At 39.2% G+C, this 21,977-nt stretch overlaps 2 protein-coding genes and 1 long non-coding RNA gene across 11 annotated transcripts; 1 reads left to right on the top strand and 2 right to left on the bottom strand.

Annotated features, from left to right (window-relative positions):
* Positions 1–635: 635 nt before the first annotated feature.
* LOC111329024 (uncharacterized) lies at positions 636–8,062 on the bottom strand. 4 transcript variants are annotated; one of them, XM_022933601.2, is made up of 8 exons: positions 7,905–8,062; positions 4,982–5,430; positions 4,613–4,735; positions 4,177–4,246; positions 3,989–4,030; positions 3,057–3,110; positions 2,452–2,502; positions 636–1,840 (listed from the first exon to the last, which is right to left on the bottom strand). In XM_022933601.2, exons 2-8 carry the CDS (start codon positions 5,408–5,410, stop codon positions 1,365–1,367), a joined length of 1,245 nt encoding a protein of 414 aa, XP_022789336.1. In that variant the 5' UTR covers positions 5,411–5,430; positions 7,905–8,062; the 3' UTR covers positions 636–1,364. The 4 variants fall into 4 exon arrangements, with proteins under 4 accessions (XP_022789336.1, XP_022789338.1, XP_022789337.1 ...); XM_022933603.2 differs by having other exon boundaries at positions 636–1,837; XM_022933602.2 differs by having other exon boundaries at positions 7,818–7,969.
* On the top strand, positions 6,728–7,821 carry LOC148741988 (uncharacterized). Its single transcript, XR_015996914.1, has 2 exons — positions 6,728–6,838; positions 7,559–7,821. It is a non-coding gene; the product is annotated as an uncharacterized LOC148741988 (long non-coding RNA).
* An 8,588-nt stretch (positions 8,063–16,650) lies between the features above and the next one.
* Positions 16,651–21,443, bottom strand: LOC111329042 (uncharacterized). Of its 6 annotated transcripts, none has more exons than XM_088749370.1 (6): positions 21,193–21,443; positions 18,993–19,242; positions 18,179–18,370; positions 17,924–17,954; positions 17,757–17,813; positions 16,651–17,226 (listed from the first exon to the last, which is right to left on the bottom strand). In XM_088749370.1, the coding sequence occupies exons 2-6, from the start codon at positions 19,230–19,232 to the stop codon at positions 16,769–16,771; spliced, it is 978 nt and encodes a 325-aa protein (XP_088605496.1). In that variant the 5' UTR covers positions 19,233–19,242; positions 21,193–21,443; the 3' UTR covers positions 16,651–16,768. The 6 variants fall into 6 exon arrangements, with proteins under 6 accessions (XP_088605496.1, XP_088605572.1, XP_022789376.1 ...); XM_088749446.1 differs by lacking the exon at positions 21,193–21,443 and adding an exon at positions 20,141–20,396 and having other exon boundaries at positions 16,651–17,220; XM_022933641.2 differs by lacking the exon at positions 21,193–21,443 and adding an exon at positions 20,133–20,392.
* Positions 21,444–21,977: the final 534 nt, after the last annotated feature.

Genomic DNA, 21,977 nt, shown 5'->3' with positions numbered 1-21,977 from the left:
CGCTCTATCCATTGAGCTAACTGGGAGGCGGTATATCAGCAGAGGAGTACTTCATTGATAGAACACCTCATTCTCCAGCCCAAGGAAATGTGTGGCAGATCCAATTGAGAATTGCTAATAATTGCTTGGGAGTTATATGGCAAAGATTAGACCTCTCTAATTGATTTAATTTCACGAGGCACGTACTTAGCTTGCTTCAACTTCAGGATGCACGCACTTCAATATATTTGCATCATCCATCAAACGAGTAATTAGTGTCAATGAAGCCCTTACTACAGAAAGAAAGGCAAGATTAGATATGGCCATAGATATAAAACACTTGTAAAATGAGACTAAATGAAGACCTTCCTTTCTAGTTTAACCCTTTGAGAGTGACTCGCATCTAAATTAAGAAAATTATCGCCTTCCAAAGAAGCTCTTGACTTTTAAACAATTCTCCTTGTCAGTTTCATAGGAAGCGTATTGAACAGCGTTGAGAATATGCATAAAGTGTGTAAAGGGTTCAAAGCGCTTCATTTAAACTAGTAAAAATTTATCAGAGGGGTAGAAAGGCTGTTCTCAAAAATTCTAGTCGGCTGTTTTTAAAGAATGGAATTCTGTTTCGAAAAATTCATTCTGAACTTTGTCCTAACTCGTACAATTTTCAAAATGCAGTTTATTTTCTCTTTCATCTAATACAATGGTAAGCTACCCCACTGGGCATTTAATTGCTTAAATCTGTCATTATTTCAAAAGTTATCCTTTTAGTATAACAAGCAGTTAATGAATGTTTACAATCACAATGAATGAAGGTGAAGATTTGGCCCTTAATTCCGGAAAAGAGATTTATTAATTCCGGTGAAGTGAGTAAACTATTCTTTTTTTTTTCACATTTTCTTCCCTTATGGCGCCGTTACTGGATTGCAATGTAATGAATTCCTTTCATCCTTTCATAAAGAATGAGCTATGACTATTTAAATTGGCTCAAATTAGGGACAGAAATTCTACAATTTTGGGGGTTTTTATCCCTTGTTTTCCTACGGTTTTTTATTTACTTTTATAGAAAGATGGTACCTTTTCAGATTAATTTTGTGGCTGCTGATGTCCTTAATTCCCAAATTATGAAAAAAAAAACACCTTTCTTGTGAAAATGATAGCTTCATGATATCATTTCAATTATCCAAATATTTATTATCAACATACAGAAAGTAAGCACAAACTTGACAGCTTTGTCTGAAATTTTACCCTTCCCCTAAAATGTAGCTATTTTTGTTCCGCTTCGTTTGATTGTTTTGTTTTGTTTTCGTACTATTTTTTTACGCTAATGATCTACAACTTGATGATCTACAAATACCATTCGTTTAAATTCAACTTTTTTTCTCCTCTCATCCTTTGAAAACATTTTCTTGAAAATGATTTAACATATTCCCTGCAGGATTGTACCTTGCCACAACGTACGTCAGCTTACCGTCAGCGGTCTGAGCCCTACCCATTCCCAACTCACTACTCTTCTTCCACACCACTTGCGTGAAATGCCCAGTGTTGCCTTGGAAACCAGGCTTATCGAATCTGTAGTCTTTGACTTCATTGTACCACATGTTTGTCGCTTCATCAGCAGCTGTTTCAAACCTTCCAGAGAACATGGCTATGTTCTCACCGTACCCTTTACGTTCCGCTTGCGAAGCGTGCTGAAGTTTACCTGCACGTGCCAGTTTCTCGGCCCAGGCCTGCGCTTCCTTTGCAATCTCATCCGACCAGGTCAGTGGTGACACTCGATGCTTGGCACGGTATTTGTTGTGAGCATCAAGGGCCTGTTTTGCAAAACCGGTTTGTGGCACAGAACAGGGGGCTTTCGGTCCTCCTTAGGGAAAAAAGGATAGGCCTAAGACGTAGTCCCGATATATAACCATGTTAACCGAATAAACCGATTATTCATGGCTAAAACTGGAATTCACTAGTAGAAGATTATGGTTCACCCAAGGAGTCATTCATCTCCATAAATTTTCTGAAGAATAATTATCAACTATTCACCGAAGTTGAGGTGGCCAGCCAGTGGTGGCCACCGATACTAAGGTAAGTAGTTCTTTTAGTATATATTGAAACAGTAAGATATATAGCACGAAAAGATGATTTTCACTCTTTTATTCCTGCAATGATTACAATATTTTCGGGGCGCGAAACTCGCAAGTTGCCCGGAGGTGAATGGCAAAGGAAATTCGAGGTTTCAGTAGCCAGTCAGAGCGCGCCTTCAATGCTTTCCGCTGTTTTAGTTTATACCAAAACACATTTGGTGAGTCTGCGGTTTTAGCCAGCTACACTACTGTTCTTCAAAAGTGAAAAATCTCTCACTAAAATATGTATTCTTACATAAATTTGGTAGTAAATAGACACAGCAAAACCGTAAATGACATAGAGGAAATTAAGCACTTTAAAGATTTGCGTAAGAAATAACATGCATTTGAATTTCTTTACCTGTACTTGAAGAACTCTTAGAATCCTTTGGGTCTTGAGTACGTGGAGAACCTGCATTAAAACATAAACGCATGAGAGAGATTAAACACGGTGTTTACGCGAAACAGGAAACGTCAGCTTGTCCTTTCACGTTTCACGTAAAAAAAAGCGTGAACCTTGCTGTTCTAGCTTCGTGTGAGCTCACGTCATGGCGGATTTGAAGGCACCCTTTCAAGTCTAACAAGGAATAGGTTTGGTGCGGCAAAGCGCAACCGACAAACGTGCAAAAATGGCGGGAAAACAAGATTATAACGTGGTCACTCTTGCCGTTCACGTTTCACGTTTCACGTTTAATTCGTTAGTGGGTGATTGGGTGGGTGAGTTAATGAGTGAGTGAGTGGCGAGCAGGTGTGTGAATCGGAGTAAGTGAGTGTATAAGTGAGTGTATGAGTGAGTGAGTGAATGAATGAGTTAGTGAATTAGTGAAAGAGTGAGCAAATAAATGACTAAATTAATGAATGAGTCAATGCACGAATGGGTGAAATAATCTGTGATCGATCTTAAAGAAGTATGCTCCGTTTTCGCCGTTCCTTTTAACAAGGAATTTCAAAATACATAGATACAACCTTGAGGAAGTGCTGTTTTCATGTCTTGAGCAAAATTGTCCTGTTTTCTGGTTTCTGCAATGCAAATGCAAAGAGATGAAAAAAAATAGTTGAGAAGGTTATATGAATGAATGACTTAAAAAAATGAATCCTTATCTATAGTTTCTCTTCATTAATTCTTATGTATGCGCATCCAGCTACAGATCAAAAGCTTTGGTTGTCAATAGCTGCGAACTCGGAGTTAGCGATCCTATGAAACGGAAGAGCCAAGTCCGGCCGTTACACGTCAAAACATTCCTGTGGTCTGAAATCTTCTGCTCAACTATTTGGATATCAGTTTTTCAATTTAACTTCCCTCGGGCAATCTTTTTTGATCTTTGAAAAATACTGCACATTTCTCTGATCCATTCTAATCAAGTTCGAAGTTTTATTATGTGTTCTGTATGGGTTTGACTGGGAAAAGACTTTTAGCGAAAAAAAAAACTGAAAAAAAAAATGAATTGTACAGTTTAATAGACATTGCTGTGGATTTGTCTTTGATATGTCTCGTCCGAGATCATAGAAGTTGATCCCATCTATTTTATAAAACACGCGATAATAGACTCTGCATGTGGCGAGTACTCAGAGCTTGCTCCTGGCGTTCTTAAGTCGGTAAGAACGCAGCGTTTCGAGAATTGGCGATAGGAAAGATGAATTTCTGGCCAAATTTATAACGTCTTGTCTAGCTTCTATAGAGGATCTTGCTTTGAACCCACACTAAAGTTAGCGTTACGCTTACGCAGTAAGCAGTAAAAGATTGATTCTTACTTGTTGAAAATTAGTGTGGGCTGAAAAAATGTCCGGTATCAGAGTCTTTAGCATTTTTTTTTTTTTTGTTTAATATTTAAATGTTCCGTGTTGTAAATACTTCAATCAATGATCTTGAATGATTGATTAACTTCTGAACCTCCCACCTGATATTGTCGTCACTGTTTCCCTGGAATAACCACCTTGATCTTAAAAAGAAAAAAAGACGACCATTAGAAACAAACAGAGCTAATATAGTGTCCAGCCAAAAACTCTTCTCTGTGGTCCTTAACGCATGGAAAACATACAGAAGAAATGCAAGATTAAATCCATGGTTTTTGTGATTCACTCTTACCATTTCCTTTTAGGGTCACAGTCACGGTGGACAAAACAGTCTTCTTTGTACCATCTGGGAGTATGATAGTCTGTGATAGAAAATGTTTCCACAAACAGAGTCAACTGTCGGAAAAGCTTTTATCTTTTTTAAATGAATTGTAATTTACCAACTCTTGAAGATTCTTGAATATTTTCATCCATTCGTCTTTGACTGCAAAGTACTACTGTACACGAAATAGAAATGGCAAGGAAAGCTAACTACCTTGAAATCTGTATTAGAAAATATCAGGGTCAAGACCTGAGTTAGCGATCCTACTGCGAGGATCGTGCATCATACGTATCTAATACCGCAGCTCAAAATATATGAACTTCATATATTCATTGTATCTCAAACCTGATGCAATAGGTATTGAATTTTATATTTCCTTAATTTTGATCAAAATTTACGGCATCACCTTTTCCTCTGTCCGCGTCTCAACTCCTTGTGTTGGTCTTTCCTCGTGTTTCTGCCGCCGGTACACGGGCACGGAACCTTGTTTACTGGCTGATTCCTTCTCAGGAATTTTAACAGGCCCATCCTGCAATGACAACAGACATCATTCGGGATAAATGTATAGCCTGCGTCGGGCGTCTCTCCGTTCAGCGCGGCGAAAAGCGACACTATACAGACCCTCCCACGGGACCCTTAACAAAGAGCTTCGTCTCTTTGTCGGTGCACTAAAAGAGGGAATGCCTGATTAAAGACTTGTAAAAAACTCGAAACCGAGGGGCAAAACAACAAATTTCTGAATCAAATGCTCGTAACGCTCTCCAGCTTCACGTACTTTGGAAGGGAGAACATTCTCCGCAAAGGCCCTCATCATGTTTCCTGCTGGCTTGTAACGACCAACCACAAACTCTTTACCGTCGGCACTCTTAGCTCTTCCAATGCCCAGCTCTTCGCTGCTCTTCCACACAACTTGCGTAAAGTGACCGGTGTTTGACTGAAATCCAGGTTTACCAAAGTTATAATCCTTGACTTCGCTGTACCAGCTGTTTACAGCATCGGTGCCGTCAATTTCGCGTCCACACACCATATAGATATTTTCTCCATCTTTGGTGTCGTCATGTTCGAGGCGACCTTTTTTTGCGATTTTCTTTGCCCAGACCTCAGCATCTTGTGCTAAGGCGCTAGACCATGTCAGTGGTGGAGCTTGGTGAGCAGCGCGAAACTTATTGTGAGCCTCCAAAGCTTCTTTTCCAAAAGAATTCATAACACTGTTTTACACTGAAACTGAAAATAGCGATATTGACGTATTGAAAATGAACTGCTGGACTTTAGCACGCCGGCAAATTTTTCAATTGTCAAGTGATTAGCACAAGGGGTTTCAACTTCCATTACGAGATGTACTTCAGGAAGATCAAACCCACAACAGTCATCATGCATGTCACGCTAGAATGACCAAGAGTGGTGAGGTTTTTAAGAGTGGTGTTGTTTATTGCGAGAGTATTTCCGAAGCATTTGCATCAAAAGAGTACACACTTAAAAAAATCACGAGACTGATGTTGTAGAGTATTTTAAAGGATTGCTATTTTGAGTATTTTTAGGTTTACCTTTTGTTTTGATGAGTCTCGCCTTTTTGCGTCTACGTTGTTATTTTGGTAGATCTATTGTTTTGATCTTTTATTTTTAGTGTGTGCTTGAACTTGGCTCAGTTCGCGGATTTCCTTCTTGTCGTGCTAGACATTTTAATCGCTTGTTATGGTTGAGAATAATTGGTTTGCTCGGTGGTCATGTTTGGGTTGGTAAAACTGACCTTGAGTTTTACCCACACTGAGATGCTGTTTTGTGCGCCTGATTTTCGATGCAGCTCGATCATTGGCGTTTATTGGTTCTTTGGTGCTCGCCAGGTGCTTCGGAGCGAGCCACCCTATTTCCCCCCTTTGCAAAACAACGAATACACTGCGGAAACTTCCACGGTCAGCTGACCCAAACATGTCTACGATTTTCCTACTTAAAGCGTTGGTTCCTCACGTTAGAGCATGATGATTATTATTGATGCATAGAGCGTTGCTGTAGTAGCTCTCCAGAAGAGAATAAAGAAGAAAATTACAGGTTCTTGATACCTTTCGATAATTCTTCCAAGCGAATGGCAAAAACCCTCAACACTGATATGGAATCGGGAAAAGTATAAAGCAAATTAGGAGAAATTTCGGGAGGCTGAATTTTTAGCAAATGACGTAATCATTCATAAAGATTATTAAGTGACTTGTCTTGGAGAGGTTTCAAAACTGCTCGAGGGCAGCAAAAGAGAAATAAACAAGTGAAAACGAAATTCATATTTTGCTCTTTCGCACAACTGAAAGTAATCAACATATATAATAATGATCGAACCACTTTAAATTTTCCTTCATAAGAATGCTATATTAGTAAGTTAAAGATAGCTAAATGCATAGTATTAATATATATTTCGAAAATTGTTTTAATATTTACAAATCGTCGTTGTAATAAATGAAAGCCAGTTTGATTGATTAACACTTGAATATTTCATATATAGAGAGTATAAGGATCGAGCTAGAGAAAAATAAATCAATTTCCTTTGGAATATTGACCCTCACTCGGTTCGCAAATATTGGGATTACAATCGAAAAGCGGATACCGTGGAAACGAAATCCTTACATTGGAATATCAGCCTAAAAACGTGAGGAAAATTAATTCAAGCACACTTTATATTTGTTTTTTATCGCCTCAGTTTTCATTGTGAGTTTTAATTTTTCCGATGACATTGTGGGTGATTGGCACGTGTCTTTATAAGACCAGGTGACGAATTTTCCCTGTAGAAATTTTCAAGACGATCGACGTTTTGGTAGCTGGTTGCATTTAAGTCACGAAATGGCAAAATCGCGAGAAAAGCAAATTAAGAATTGTTGAACACATTTCTTGCCGTGAAGAGCAGAGTATTTTGTTTGCTATTGCGCACATACACTTGAGTCATTATTTACCCATAACAGAAAATACATGAATATTACATTCTGTGTTTAAGGCTTACCCATTTACAAACTAAGATCTTTATCTAAACGTTCCCCGTCCGACATTACCGACGCTTTTTTGTTCTGTTTGTTTTTTTTTTTTCCCTAAGTGCTCTGCTAGGGCAAGTTAAAAGTGGGGCTCTTACAGAAACATAAGCTTTTTCTTCTTTGAACTGCAGACTTTTAGGACAATAATATGTAAATTTGATGAATGAATCGTATTCTTAAGAGACTAAGGAACACCTTTTTGCTTTCTAGAACCGACGTCGACGATTTTATTGAGAAAACTGTAACATTTTTTCAGAGTAACTGATCAAAATTTAGTCAATTATTTTAAGAATTTGATCACTTTTTCTCTCTTTCGATAGTAATTGCAAGTTTTTGTTTTCCAGCCGCTTTGTGGACGATGTCTACAATTTGGAAGAATCGAACCAGGAAGATCATATTGCCTAGAGGAATATCAAATTAAAGATTTCGAAGAGTAGAAAGACAAAATTTGTCATTTCACATTGTATTTGTATGTTTTCGAATGTCCTGGGGTTTCTTGTTTGTAATTCGAGAGTAGTCAAAGAAAATTCATTGTGACGACCACCATGCGTTTATTGTTTGAAAGACGTGTCGGATAAACGCAATAAATTCTATACGACTTACCTCAGCCAAGAGTCATCATCTTCATACTGACAGACTGCTTAGAAAGGTTGCAAATTAAAAAAGATATAAGCAAAGCAGTTGAGATACCTTTTATACTGTTTATATCCTGGTACAACTGGCTGTGAGACGGTTGCTCGAGTCGTGTCCGAACAAGTGCTTTATTCAGACTGGTCTTCTGGGGTACGATGTTTCTTAAAAACCCAATGCGGGTTCAATTTGCATAAATCAGTAAACATGTATTCTAGGCCCTGTTCAAGGCCACATGTTTTTTTTTTTATCCATATTTCAAATGCCCTGAGGCGTTATTTTGAGGTTAACCTCCATTGAAGAAAAATCTACGGGAACGTCTTCCTATTCATTTTATAGAGTGATCCTCACATTTTTTTTCTAGTAGACACCACCATGTAGCAATAGTTACTAAGGGAAAGGACAGAAAATACTTGCACCGAAGTCTGTTGTTACCACTCGACTTAAATAATTTATGCTTACTGACTGAGTGAAAGGGCCAGAGGGAAAACCTTCGATCCGAGGTCATGACGTACGGACCGAGTGCAGCGGGGTACTTGCGTCACGTACAAGAGCCAAATATTTTCCCGTTCGGCCCGATGAAAATGGTCATTAAGCAATTTATCGTATGACCACTAAGTGTAGAAAATTTAGAAAATTTCGTCGCTACCAAAATAGCACGTATCAGCATATAAAAGAAAGGCGCCCACTGGACAACTACTGTAAAGATTCTTAGGAAAAACTTCCTCTTTTTATTCTTCGTCATAATTTCCCCTTTATTTTTAGTTGACTTCTACGATTCCAATTCACGTTATCGGAGTATACGAAAGATCCGTGTGAGTGCAGGACTTGACGGCTTATTCCGGACCGGCTTCACGTAAACCAGTCCGGCCCTGCACACGTCAGCTTTCACTATGAGATTGCGCGCGGGGCCGTAAGTGACATTTGATAACTTCATTTATAAGAATTCGATAGAATTATGACAACTATTGCTGCCATTCACAGAACAATGGCAAAGGATGCGCTATGGTTTTCTGTGACCTATGGCCTGCTTCTCAAGTCCCTTGTGTTGAGTAACGAGAGGTGGTCAACCTCGTTCGTTCGACATCCGCTGACGATCGCCAAAGAGCTTTCTTTGAAAAGTGCTTCAGTGTTTCTGAAATCCAAATATAAATTTTATCTCTTCAGAATCAGTCGCTATTCCATGAACTGCTGCAGGATTAAAAAAACGGCGAAATTAAACCTGACTGACATCCCTTCAGGGGTAAGTCGGTAGTTGGGGAGTCACTTTGCGTATAGAGTGCACTTCGATTGGCTGTCGCAATGCGAAAACCTTGATCATGATCATAACAGCCAATCAAAGCAAATAAAAATATCAAAAGGAGCAGGTGAGAATTCAAAGAAGAATAATTTAGCAAACTACTCTTAGCGCGGGAAAACGCGGGTAACCAAGTCGTGGTTTCATTTTTTAATCTGACTGGTTGAAAAGTTTGTGCGAGTTTCTGGTCCAGTCAAGTTGCGAAGCAAAGGAAAACCAATAGTAAAATGTTTGAATTATATTGTTCGTCGTTTCCACGTTTAACAACGGGCTTAAACTGTTCTTCATTGTCCTTCACTGCTGCAAAGAAGTGGCACTCCTATGTCAGCCTTTCAGTAGACAAGAAGAAAAAAGGTCAATTCTCTACATTATGGAGGCTCATCACGAGATGACCAAGACTAAACCTGATTGAAGCCTGTAAGAAGTTCCTGGATGGAAATTTATCAGAACTCCAGGAGAGTCATTCCTTGGGCAGGGCTCCTACTATGGACATCATCTATCACGCAAAAATGTTCTTTTAAGGTTCCAGCCAAGCGCTGTGACAACAACAATGGGAATGAAAGAACAAGAAAGTCAGCAAGACTCCCTGAGCCTAAAAAGATTCTTTAATCTAGCCATGGACGGAGGCACATGGCCTTTAAGTAGCAACTGACAAGACTTTAGAGTTAGGCTAAAAAATGGACTAAGCCTAGAACGAGGTAGCAAAATTTAAGACTATTCCAACAGCAAAGTCAAAGATTGTGAATTAAACTCATCCAAAAAGAAGAAGGGAACAAAATCAGAGGTGCGACCTGGACTTTGTTTAAAATTTCCGATTCAAATTAATGTTCAGAGAGAGAAAAGTCCAGAGGCCTGGCCAGGCGCAGCAGCTCATTTGTTGCTGTTTTTATTTTCACTTAAAAGTGCTTCTATAAGGAAGGAAGTCACTTATATCCTCAAGTTGTACAAATGAATAAAAGGACCTCAACACAAAATACATGCAATGTGTTTCTGCTCATTGAGGACGACTGTTTACAATGTTAGCCTCTAAAGGGAAGCCCTGGCTATAAAAAGTACCTTGAAGCTTTTATTACCCTTTATTTCACGATGCATGTCCAGCGAAAGGCCTTGTAGTGTAGTGGATATGATCCACAGTTGCATTCGACCTGAGGTTTCGGTGTCGTCCACGGTCTAACGCCTGAATATTTTTTTTGTCCTTTTTTTCCCCTTGTTTTTGTTTTTGTTTGTTGTTTTTTTTCCTCTCTCTTCTTCCATCTAAAGAGAAAACATGACACTCATTTAGATTTAGGACTTCCTCTCAATTTAACATTTAGTTTCTTAACATTTGATTTAAACTCAGCCATCGTTTAACCATTTCTTTTCATTGAACACGAATCCGATGAGTCAGGAGGTCACTGTTTACAGGTATGAAGAAAAAAGGAGGAAATAAAAGAAGAGATATATGCCGCGATCATACAAATTTAAATTAATCACACTCCTATTAATATACAAAACGCATTCTTTACGGCATTTTTTTTTTTTTTCACCATTTTTTGATTGGGCTACAGCTTATAAGTGATAAAAATTGTGGGACGTTAAAGAACCCACACACTCTTCGAAAAGAGTAGGGCACGTAGTGCCCGGTGTTGTGGTCTATCTTTGTGTAGTGTCTAATCTAGGGTGAGTTGGGGAGGGAAGGTGAAATCAATACATGGACTGAAGTGGCTGATCTCACCTTAACTGATTGTAAAAAAAGTGCGACTGATTATCTATATAGTAGTTTGCGCTATATAAATGTTAAATTGTTGTTGTTGTTGCCAAAAATCGTGTCTACATCATGACGTGATTCTCAGTGATTGGTTGCTGTTTCTAATGCATATTCATGCAAAATTGTGGTATGCACACCAAACCATACTAGTGTTTGTTGGATGAAGACGTGTTCGATGGGGCTATGTGTATGAGCTGGAAAGGACATGGAAGATGACTGAAGAGACGTTCATGTCAGAGAAGGAACTGTTTTCTCTTCTTCTTCTTCTTCATCAAAGGTATACAGTACTGTTGATGGAAAATATGAGAGTTCAGCTATTGAATGTTGTCTTCGAGAGCTAACATGTGCGCGTGTAGTTCAGTGGTTTTCGGCGTCGCTTCGTTTCGAACTAGGCAGCAAGAAGCAGTAAATTGATTCGCTTTAGTTTGTAAAAGCTTCTCACCTGTAGGGAAAGAAATTTTAAAAAATTTAGAGACACTTGAGATCTCGCCGCCCAAACTTCATTCACTTTCCAAGGCTTCATGACCACGTGCAAGTAGCAATTTTATTAACAATGCCTTCTGGACATTTTTGCGGCGATAATAAAATTTGCCAGGTCATTTCACAAATTTCTTGTAATTTTATTTCTGGAGTTAAAGTTTCCAGGAAAAATAAGTTAAAACTACTTGTCAATAATAGAACATGGACTTTCACTTACTCGCCCTAAGTTTCTAGGTGGAATACTGGGTAGATAATTTTGAACTATCCCTTAAAAATTTGCGTCTTTCTCACCAGCTTAATCACTTTTTGTTTGATGAAGCTGTTTTGCGAGGACGAAAAGGAATGTGAAATATTTGGTCGAAAGGAAGACCGGAATCACTGAAATAGGAAGAGAGGATCGACAAAGATAAGAACTTTACGTTGTTATTTAGTTTTAGTAAAATGGTGACTGAACTAATGTCGGACTCTACTCGAGAATTTCAAAGTGATGATTTTACTATCAGAGATCTGTAAACTGTCTGCATTACAAGAATAATACAAGAGTGAGTACATAAACCGAATGCAAATATGGCGTCCAATTTGAGTTGCCATTGTTCTGGACTGACTAGCCTCTCGCACATGTACTAATCTTTTGTAGTTCCACGTGAAGACGAGGCTAGTCAGTCCAGAACAATGGCGATTCAAATTGGACACCATATTTGCATTCGGTCTATGGGATCGATGATATAGTTCTGAGGTACTGACTGTTTTGCATGTTGACAAATAACCGATCGGCGAGGTTAAACCAAACAAAACCAAGTTGAAATGATTCGATCGTTCATTACGCAAAAAGCAAACGCGAGTTTTCGATTTAAATAATTTATGGCTTAGTTCCTCGATGTGAATTCTTAAAATGCTACGCATTCAAAAATTCATTTTCAAATGATTTGGTCCATAACAAAAAAAAGGGAAAAAAAGGAAGGACGAATATTCAGTTTTAAACTATAGTCTTCATTTCTCGGTCAAAATTTCATAAATGCAAAGCACTTGGTACCTCAAGTCACCATAGCCATTTACGTTGCTATAGCGACAAGATGTTGATGCTGCAGAGAGTGAAGTTAAGGTGGCACCGCAAGTAATAAAGAACAGTAAAATAGGACATTTTTTGGAAAGAGTACCATATTAACCCCATACATTCCACTTTGTCTTTCACGACAAATCTTTAAAAACGAAGTCTACTAGTCTGAATCCATAATTAATGTATGAGGTTAGATGGTACTCTTGCCAATTTTTTTCTTTTTGTTTTATTTTTGGCAAATGGAGGAATTATATCGATCAAGTATAGGCGCTTTCGCAAAATTGGTGACGTAAAGAAAAACATAACTCAGTTGGGCTAAGGTCATCGAAGAGAAATATTTGGAGGAACGAAGATTTAACTAGTCCATCGATTTTCAATTCATGCAGTTAGCGCTGCCACCTTAAAAATTCACGACTTTGCTCTGACCATCAACTTACGTAATTAACATCGAAAAGAGAACAATGGCTTAATGGTTCATCGCGAATTCACGATTTGGCAACAAAAGCTGGCTTAATTCATTCTAAACTATAGCAACTTTTTGCAGAGGAAGAGCCATGATTAAATACAACGCCAACACTATTACATGAACTAAACAAAACTATAAAACAGACGAACTACAAAACTACTGAAACGATAAACGGCGTGATGTTTGTTACCGGGGCAATAACTCACGAAAAGAGCTCTTCAAACCACAATTCTGACAAATAAACGAAAATTAATTACCCTTTGACAATGATTTTACTGACCAATCGAATGACTAATAGGATAGGGATGAAGTCTGACTCCGTCAAAGACTGATCGCCCAACGAAACAGTAACAATAGCTGCAATTTTGGTAACTGCTGCGCTGAACAATATCGACTGACAACGTTTGACCCGCAACATAAACCGAATTTTTACTAAACGACATCGATAAACTGGATTACAGTTTTTGAGGTTTCCCAACAAATCTCAACAGCTAACAGCACCTTTTAAACGACCTTTTTTATTGGCATGTACATAACCATTGAATAAAACGGAACGACGTAATTTTTAACGACAGATCAGAACTGACCAATCACCACATTGTCATATAATAATGGCGTCCTACAATAACTCCACAACAAAAATAACCAACTAGTTACCAGAAATTCGACATTTTGACCATCATAACAATGCTTTTTACTTGACTGCGGTGGTTATTCGAGACTGTTAAAGACGAACTTGACGTTGATAACCTTTACTGGAGTTTATAAGCCAACGAAAACACCTTCCAACTGACGAATCAACTATTACATGTACCATTGACTGACTCATAAAGTCACACTTGACTCTTTTCGAAACGTGAATCAGCACCAGCTAACAATATTCAATTTATGCCAAAGTTCTCTTGCCGGTTTTAGATAATAATAAACCAGTGTCTGATTTGGAAAAAATTATAATGTCATTATGAAATCACACAGTTGCGGTTATTTATGAAGGCTGCAAAATCATCAATTTAAAAAATTGGGCAAAAAGAATCTTGATCGTGTTTTTCGAGAGGGGAGTAAACTCGATCTTCTCTTCTTCCAGAACAGACACTGGGTTTATTCTTTGTAGGGGAAAAATAATATTTTCCGTCGGCATTTCATGTAACACAGGACAAAGAAAAATCGCAAATAAGGTTTTTGTAAGTGAACAACGTTTCTTAATTTGACAAAATTTAACTTTTTCTTGACGCAACAAAAGCTGATAAGACATCGAACCAAGCAAATTAATCGTTACTTATTTTCCTAAAAATGAACGTTACAGCTCGCCCTTTTCTTCGACCAGACTCGAAACAGAATAGTATATTTGACCACGATTATTTTGCTCATAAAAACTTTTCTAAGACACGGAGCCAAGCAATTAAATTATCGTTTTCCCATCAACAAAAACGTTACCAGAGTCAATTTGGTGATTATTTCGCTAAAAAAAAAACAATAAAATGTTTTCGACACAGCATATCAAACTCACGGGGTACAAATAGTCTCTTACTGAATTTCGTGACCACGCCCACTTCATCGGCCCACTCAAATAGAGTGCGATTTTTGGATGTTATATCATCTTGCCGACTCTCTGTATTAAAAGTTAACAATGTACCACCGAAATATTGAACTATAATATCATGGCTTTCCATTTTGTGTATTTTCGTACTACAAAATAAAGTTTTTCCCTCGTCATTTTCACCTTTTCCCGAGCGGGTCCGTCAAAATTAAGAAGGCGTTCGTGGTCAAAACAAGACCGAGCAAGGAGTCTTGGGCGATTTCTCTCTTACGCAAGCGAAAATTGAAAATGTACCGTCAAAATCAAAGAGAGGAACAAATTTCCTTTGTTTTGATATGTAAATTGTCGAACAAGGAGCAGATTGAACCTCGTCAAATGGCTAGTCAAAACAGCCACACCTTCCTCCCTTTGCTCGTTTCCTGTTTTATAAGCGTGAAAGCAGTGGGAGAAGAATCGGGTAGCTCGGAAAGCGCTTCACTATCGTTTACTTACGAGATAAACAAGTAAGACTTGTAAAGTTATTTTCCGAAAGAGTCGGAATAAATACCTTTTTTCAGGTTAGACTGCTGTTTTTACCTTAAACGTCGTCCAATAAATTTTTGTTGCAGCCTACTAATCTATACAATTTCGAAGGAAAATATTCAGATGCTTCACCGTCCCCGAAGGGGGTTCTGTCCTGGTGTACCGGTTCACAAGGGAATTAACCATTGTTCTTTCTTTGTTTAGGAGTTATCGGTTAGCTATTGTGTATTGTTTGGTCTTTTGTATTGGCTCTTGTGAACCGGTACACGAGGACAGAACCCCGAAGGGTCTCCACTCATCGAAGTGTGTACTGTAGCCAATGTAGTGAATCTTCAATCTCTTGTTGGGTTTGTCAACCTCCGTGACCTCAATATCATACAATTTTGTATCTTTTCTCTGTGAAGTGACCTTTTTAACAGGGGTGTATGCTGAATATTCGTTGCAGAATCGCTTTGGTTCTCTTATCTCTCTCTTTGGCTTGTCCGCCATTTTGAAAATTTGCTCAGGAGGGCATCTGGGTTAGCGGCCGCGCCAGGCTGGAACCGACAAAAACAAATGTCCATCGCAGTGGGGAAACAGTTTGATATGAAGAAACTTGACCACTGAAGGACACGGTGGTTGAGTCTGTGAAGTTGCTTGAAGTGGAGATGATGCTGATGCTGGTGCTTGTTCTTGTTCTCGCTACATGGTCAGCACAGCTGAAATCAATGATGGCAGTCAAGTTGCAGCTAGGGATGGTAAAGCTGGTGACAATGCAGGTGGTCAGGAGTTTCAGAAGTAGATGACTAGGACTTGTGAGATGTTAGGTCTCACTGGACTGTTCCATAGATATGGAACAGGTGCCAGTGGGGGATCTAAAAATGCAATAAAAAAAACTATTATGAATAACGTGATGGTGAGATGCTTGTTGTCTTCTGTAGAGTCAAAGCAAGAGCTAATTAAAATTATATCTTCGGTTTTACTAAGCATAACTCGAGAAATTATTTTATATATACAACAAAGATCGAACGCATTTTACTAACGCTTAATTACTCCTGGGTAATATCTGTCGAGTCTCTAAAACACAAGTTCATGTAAGAAATGTGATAAATATACTTTTTAGTGTGACTTAACTTACCTCTAGAAGCGTGTTTGTCCCTGTTGCTAATTAGGTTGGAAAAGAGCGATGTGTTCCAAACACGAAGTTATGCAGCCGATTTAGCCATAAACCGACGCGATTAGTGTACAGAGAGGCCATTAATATGAAATTACTCATGTTTTGATTTACAGGCACGAATGTTTCCAATTCGCTGAAAACCAACCAAGTTTAACCTCCACGTGCATTACTCCTTCATCGCCGCCATGTTGAATTGAGCTCTCTTATACCCAGTTTCTTAGTCTGCGAGAAAAACGCGAGAAGCACAGAACACCCAAATTCATCGTGAGAAGTTGGGTGGAAGCCTGCTTGCCTTGCGGTAATTAGGGGACTTCAATTAAAATAGAGGTGGCAGAGCCACCTAATTGCAGCAGTAAGTCAATTGTTGAAAAAATAGAACTGTTTGAAAACTAGCACAATCTGCACAACGCAGAGACGCTAAGAACAAAACCCCCTTACAAGGTGCACGGCCGCTGCTAACTAATGACTTGTCTTTGCTCCATTACATGCAATATCACAGTACAGAAAACCCACAGTTACGAATTACACAAAGATAAACTATTCATTTCTCATAGATCGTCATTTATTTCCCCAACACACACAAGTTCTTGGTAATCTGACTTTCTGACGTTACGATTTTAATAAGTCTCGATGGAAACTTTCTAAAAGTATACAGTAGTAATTTAAATGGTTGAACTGCTCGATGGTAGTACATTTTCACTGAACCTTTTTAACACGTTCCCCGCTGGATGATACCTTGCTACAATGTACGTAAGTCTTCCATCTCGACTCTTACAAGTTCCAACTCCGACTTCAGACGTTTCTCGCCAAACAATCTGTGTGAAGTGACCAGTATCACGGCTAAACCCTGGCGAGTCATATTTGTAACTATGGACCTCCGAATACCAAATTCTGACAGCGTCAGTAACATCATAGTGGTCAGACATGCGGCAAATATTCTCACCCTTGAAATTCCGCTCTTCTTTACGTGCGTGACGCAGTTCGTCGTTTCGTGACAGTTTCTCGGCCCAAGCTTGTGCGTCTTTTGATAGTGCTTGTGACCATTTAAGGCTGGGCACGTTATGATAGAGTCGTAGTTCATTGTGGGCTTTTAACACAGTGTCAATGAAGGAATCTGAAACTAAGGAAAACGCATTCAGAACGGAAAGTATAGGAAGTCGTTTTATGAAAAACCTCTTAGGTAAAAATGCCCGCTAGCTTCTCAATTACAACCCCAAAACGATGAATAAGCGACAACACTGAACGTGGAAGGGGGGGGGGGGGGGAAGAGGGGGGAGATGAAATATAAATTACGCAAAGTAAAACCACCCTTTAATTCACTTTTAAGTTACAGTCCCTTTTTTGCCGGCGATGAACCCACACATTTTTCGTTCACAAAGACAAAAAAGAACTGACAACAATCTGAATTCGCACGATCTCCTTGGCTCAACAACCCACAAAATCTGCAGCCATCTGGTAGGAGGGGGGAGTCCATTTAGAACTGGAACACCCTTGATAGCTCAGCGATTCCCAGCCATGCATTCTAAGCCCTCCGCCCCCTTAAGTACAATCGCTCCTACGGATACTCCCGTTTTTTATTGATCATCTTCATGCGTTGTGGTCCTCCCGCCGCTGAGCTACGTAGTTGAAATGCTTACAAAGCTCACTTACATTTGGTTGAAGTGGAATCTTGCACATCGATCATGATTTCTTGAGAAAAAGTATTGTCTGTAAAATGAAAGAAACAATGATTTGATTGGAAAGAATTAATATGAATTTATAAAAATCCTCCAAAATTAAAGGGATCAAGTCTATAAAAAATATCAACAAGGACTCACCTTGCGTTTGAAGCTTCTCTTCCGTTGACCTCTGCGACAAATAATTAACAAAAAAAAAAACAATACATTTAGGGCTTTATGAGGTTAAGACCTGCCTATCTGCGTTTTACTGCGAAATTGCTTAATTGCAGTAGGTTTTTATCCTTAAATCATTTTCTCTTGTTGTTATTCAAAAGTTTTAGTCAAGCTGTTCACATTGCCACAAGTTTTACCACAATTTCTAATAACTGGAGGATAAATTTCAGCCAGCCTCACCTTTGGAACGACGTTATCATTGAATGAATTTAACATATTTCCAGCTGGGCGGTATCTTGCCACCACGTATACACTTCCATCAGAACTTTTAGCCCTTGCCATGCCCAACTCCTTCGAATCCTTCCATATCACTTGAGTAAAATGACCTGTTCCAGCTTGATGTCCGCCTCTTGTAAAATCATATCGCTCGATCTAAAAGTAGATTCTTGTTATTGTATTATCCCAAGGCTACTATTAAAGTTGTAAAGCAAACCTCGTACTACTGTAGCTCAGTTATGCGAAATAATGCAGCTCCCAACCCCAATCCTTGATGGAGTCAGCTAATATAGCATCTAATTAATAAATGTTTAGCGCAAATCTTTCATTCCACACGTCTCTCTCTAGTCTCAATTATAATCGTTGTTTAGCCTTGTGACGCACTGAGCTGCGCATGATCTCTCTTCCTTATCAACACATTTTTTGGGAGTAGATGTTGCGTGATGCAACCACAACAAGAGCTGTGGCAGACGCTCTTACTTAGGCTCACTCAGTTCAAGTCTTCCATAGTGTGACTCCCTCAATCTCCTAACTGTTAAAAAGTCATGTGACGCACTGAGCTGACCATGAGCTCTCTTCCCTATCAACACATTTTTTGGGAGAGTAGATGTCGCGTGATGTAACCAAAGCAAGAGCCGTAGCTGATACTCCTACTTAGGCTCACTCAGTTCAAGTCTTCCATTGTGTGACTCCCTCAATCCCTTAAAAAGTCGTTAGGTACAATCAAGCGAGTTTATACTGTATATCAAAACTAAATTACCGATTATGAAGCACTTACCTCTGAATACCAGGTTTTTACGGCCTCTTCTGCAGCAGCATCGAAACCCTTTGAGGCCATAAACACATTTTCACCAATCCCTTCCAGCTGATCGTGTTGCAAACCACCTTCCTTAGCCAGTTTGTTAGCCCAGGTTTGTGCTCCTCTTGCGAGTTCATTGGACCAGCCTAAAGGCGATACGTTGTGCAAGGATCGTTTATTGTTATGTGCTTTCAAGGCAGTCCTTGAGAAGACATCCATTCTCTAATCACTGAGAAACAAATTCGCATGCATGATGTTAGCAAAACAACTGTCCCTTTTTTTTTTATTTAACTTTTTCTACGAACGATAGGGACCAGAGGAGTTAATTCAACTGAATCCATTTCCGCGACACGATTTGGTTTGTTTGACCTTTTGATAATTGCGATCGCGTTTTTACGTTTCTCTATTTTAAAAGAGAAGCGCGAAAACCTCTCTGGAACAATGGTCGATCCGCGAACCTTTCCGAACATGGACGGTCGGAAAACGAATCTCTCTCTACGAGCCTTGAAGTACAGAGAGCGTAAAGATTAGGCCCTCAGTAAGTACTCTAAGCCGTTCTTGTCGCGCGGATAGAATTTCAAGAGACGCGCCACAAGATCCCATCTACTTTTAAAAGTCAGTCAAAAGGATCGACCTTCGCTACAATTTTACAGTTTCTAAACTTGGCATGCAGTCAAATCTCTCAGTCAGGTGGTCGCAGCCGTCAGTTGTTTGGTACTGTCACGCAAGCTTTCCCTTCCAAACGCGTTGCGTGACAAGACCAGACAACGGCTGCAAAGAAGAGTTAAGTGGATGAAAAACATAATCGCTTCTAATGTTTTAGCTTGTTATTAATCAGATCCTGGGAAGTGTGAAGTTGACTAATAATTCTACTTGTGTAATATTCCGCTTCGCATCTTTGTTATCGGTGTAAGATCTCATGGATTAGTGGAACAAACCGATCGAGACCGAAACTCGTATCGATCGACTGTTATCATCAGGGGAAAGTAAGAACATACAAACAGAGCTTAGAGTTAGACCAAGCGCATCAAAATGACTTGATATAAGACATAAGTTCCGTGAAGTTCCGTGAAGATCGCTGAATTATTGTCGGCTTGACTGCAGCTGTGTAAATATTACCTCTGTACCTTTTGCTTGAACTTGCAACGTTCAGATGACTGCCAGGGAACTCGTCAGTCACTGACCCAGTTTGATAAGAAAATGCTGTTTCGCGTTTGTCGTCGACCAAAGAAGCCAAATATTTCTTATGTCCCGATTTTTTTAGAGAATTAGACTTCAGAATATTAAACAAAACTTGCTATGCAATATCGAACTGATTGTGGCGTCCTGTACCTGTTATTTGCATATCCTAAGCCATCACTCCTTTATTCAGAGCACGTGTTCGATGGCAAAGTTTTTTTATAAACTATTCCTTAGAGAACGAGGAGAGCTGTTAATTACAAATTAATTATTAACTTTCTTTAGAGAGTCTCAATTAACGAGATGGCTTATGGTAAACATCTTTGAGTGAATTTCGGCTCTTCCACGGTTTATATTACACACTAGCATTATTTTCACCGAACGGTGCCTGGTTTAACACTAGAACGTCTTAGTATTTCTTGCTATCGTTTTGAGCGGTAACATCTACTTTCCTTGACAAGTTTTCGATCATACCCTTTCAGTATGAATAAGAAATCAGCCGTTACCGGAGTGGTCTGACAAAATGAATTCTCTCACATAATTAGTTACAAGAAGAAGCCAAATCGGTTTAAATCGGAGCGAGTGAACAACGCAAAACGCCCTCGGTGCATGAAATATTTAATGAAAGGTAAACTATAGTTGTGTTTCGCTTTTTCCCGCTTATGTAGACGTAGACCTTTTTAGTCTCCAAAGACATCAGGGTATAGCTTCTCCTTGCAATATCAGTGCATCATTTCAAACAGGTATGGAGAAGAGACAGACAGGGTGCTGAATGATTAAAAAAAGACAAAAAATAAACAAGCGACTCTGTGGTTAATATTCGAAGAAATGTTTAGCAGATCACTCTCTCCGAACTTGTCGGTGAACAGTGTTTCCCTTTGCTCTCTTACAATTTTGTCACTCAAGCATCCATGGTCTAATACCATTTGCACCATGTAAGCTCAAGAGAGATTGCCTAAGCTAAAAGTTCATTAACTGATTCAAAGATCCAAATTCCCACCTTAGTTGTCTTAGCTAACCACGGCTATCAGTGACCCACCGCGGTAAATCCAACTGGTTGCTTTGAACTTGAACCGTTGAGCGGCCTGCACGAACTCAGAGTAGAAATTTACAGCAATAAGCAAGCATGTGCAAGCGTTGGTAAGAAATAATTGCCACGTGCCGCAGATGGAATGACTTTCTCATCAAATAGCAATCTTGGGGTTACCGACCTCCACGTTGAGGTTTAAATTTCACCGCGAGAACGTTCTATCAGGATCCGTAAATTTTAAGTGCAATAAGAAAATATCAGGTAATAGCACTTGTAAACCCAGAATCAATTGTTTTTTATTGTGACAAATCCCTTCTCCCTTATCGATCGATGTCGATATTGGCCTGTTCTGAAATCTCAATTTTAAGAAAATTAATCCATTCGGCGATAGAGGCAAGAGAGGTTTTTTGGCTGCTTTTCATTATTTCCAGATGCCTAACGCACAATGTTTTAAGGTGATAAGCTGCCAAGCGTAAATGTGTATACATGTACACAATGAAAGGGCTCCAGAATCAAAGACCTTCCTTTTTTGTCATGTGCTCCTTCTCAACTTGCATTTCAAGCTTCTCTGGAGCTGGTGACTCCAGCATGATTTTGAATCAACTGCCCCGCTAAAGTCAACCGGGCCATTTTGAACGTTGCTCGAGATTCCTTTCTAACTGACTTAAAACACCCAACCGAAAAAAACAGTCGATTTAACCAAAGGTTGGTGGAAATTTCGGATTTAACATTACGTATTGAAGTTGTGAAAATTT

This window comes from Stylophora pistillata, chromosome 1 (genome assembly GCF_964205215.1).
Source record: "Stylophora pistillata chromosome 1, jaStyPist1.2, whole genome shotgun sequence".
Taxonomy (NCBI): domain Eukaryota; kingdom Metazoa; phylum Cnidaria; class Anthozoa; order Scleractinia; family Pocilloporidae; genus Stylophora; species Stylophora pistillata.
Note: the sequence above shows the minus strand (reverse complement) of the source record. Positions and strands in the feature narration are given on the sequence as shown.

Coding starts and splice junctions, on each gene's coding strand:
- LOC111329042 (XM_088749370.1), bottom strand. CDS start 19,232: ATGGATGTCTTCTCAAGGACTGCCTTGAAAGCACATAACAATAAACGA. Junction 18,371..18,992: donor TAAAAACCTGGTATTCAGAG/GTAAGTGCTTCA, acceptor ATCTACTTTTAG/ATCGAGCGATATGATTTTAC. Junction 17,814..17,923: donor AGAGAAGCTTCAAACGCAAG/GTGAGTCCTTGT, acceptor TTCATTTTACAG/ACAATACTTTTTCTCAAGAA.
- LOC111329024 (XM_022933601.2), bottom strand. CDS start 5,410: ATGAATTCTTTTGGAAAAGAAGCTTTGGAGGCTCACAATAAGTTTCGC. Junction 3,111..3,988: donor AACAGTGACGACAATATCAG/GTGGGAGGTTCA, acceptor TTTGCATTGCAG/AAACCAGAAAACAGGACAAT. Junction 1,841..2,451: donor TAAGAGTTCTTCAAGTACAG/GTAAAGAAATTC, acceptor TTTTTCCCTAAG/GAGGACCGAAAGCCCCCTGT.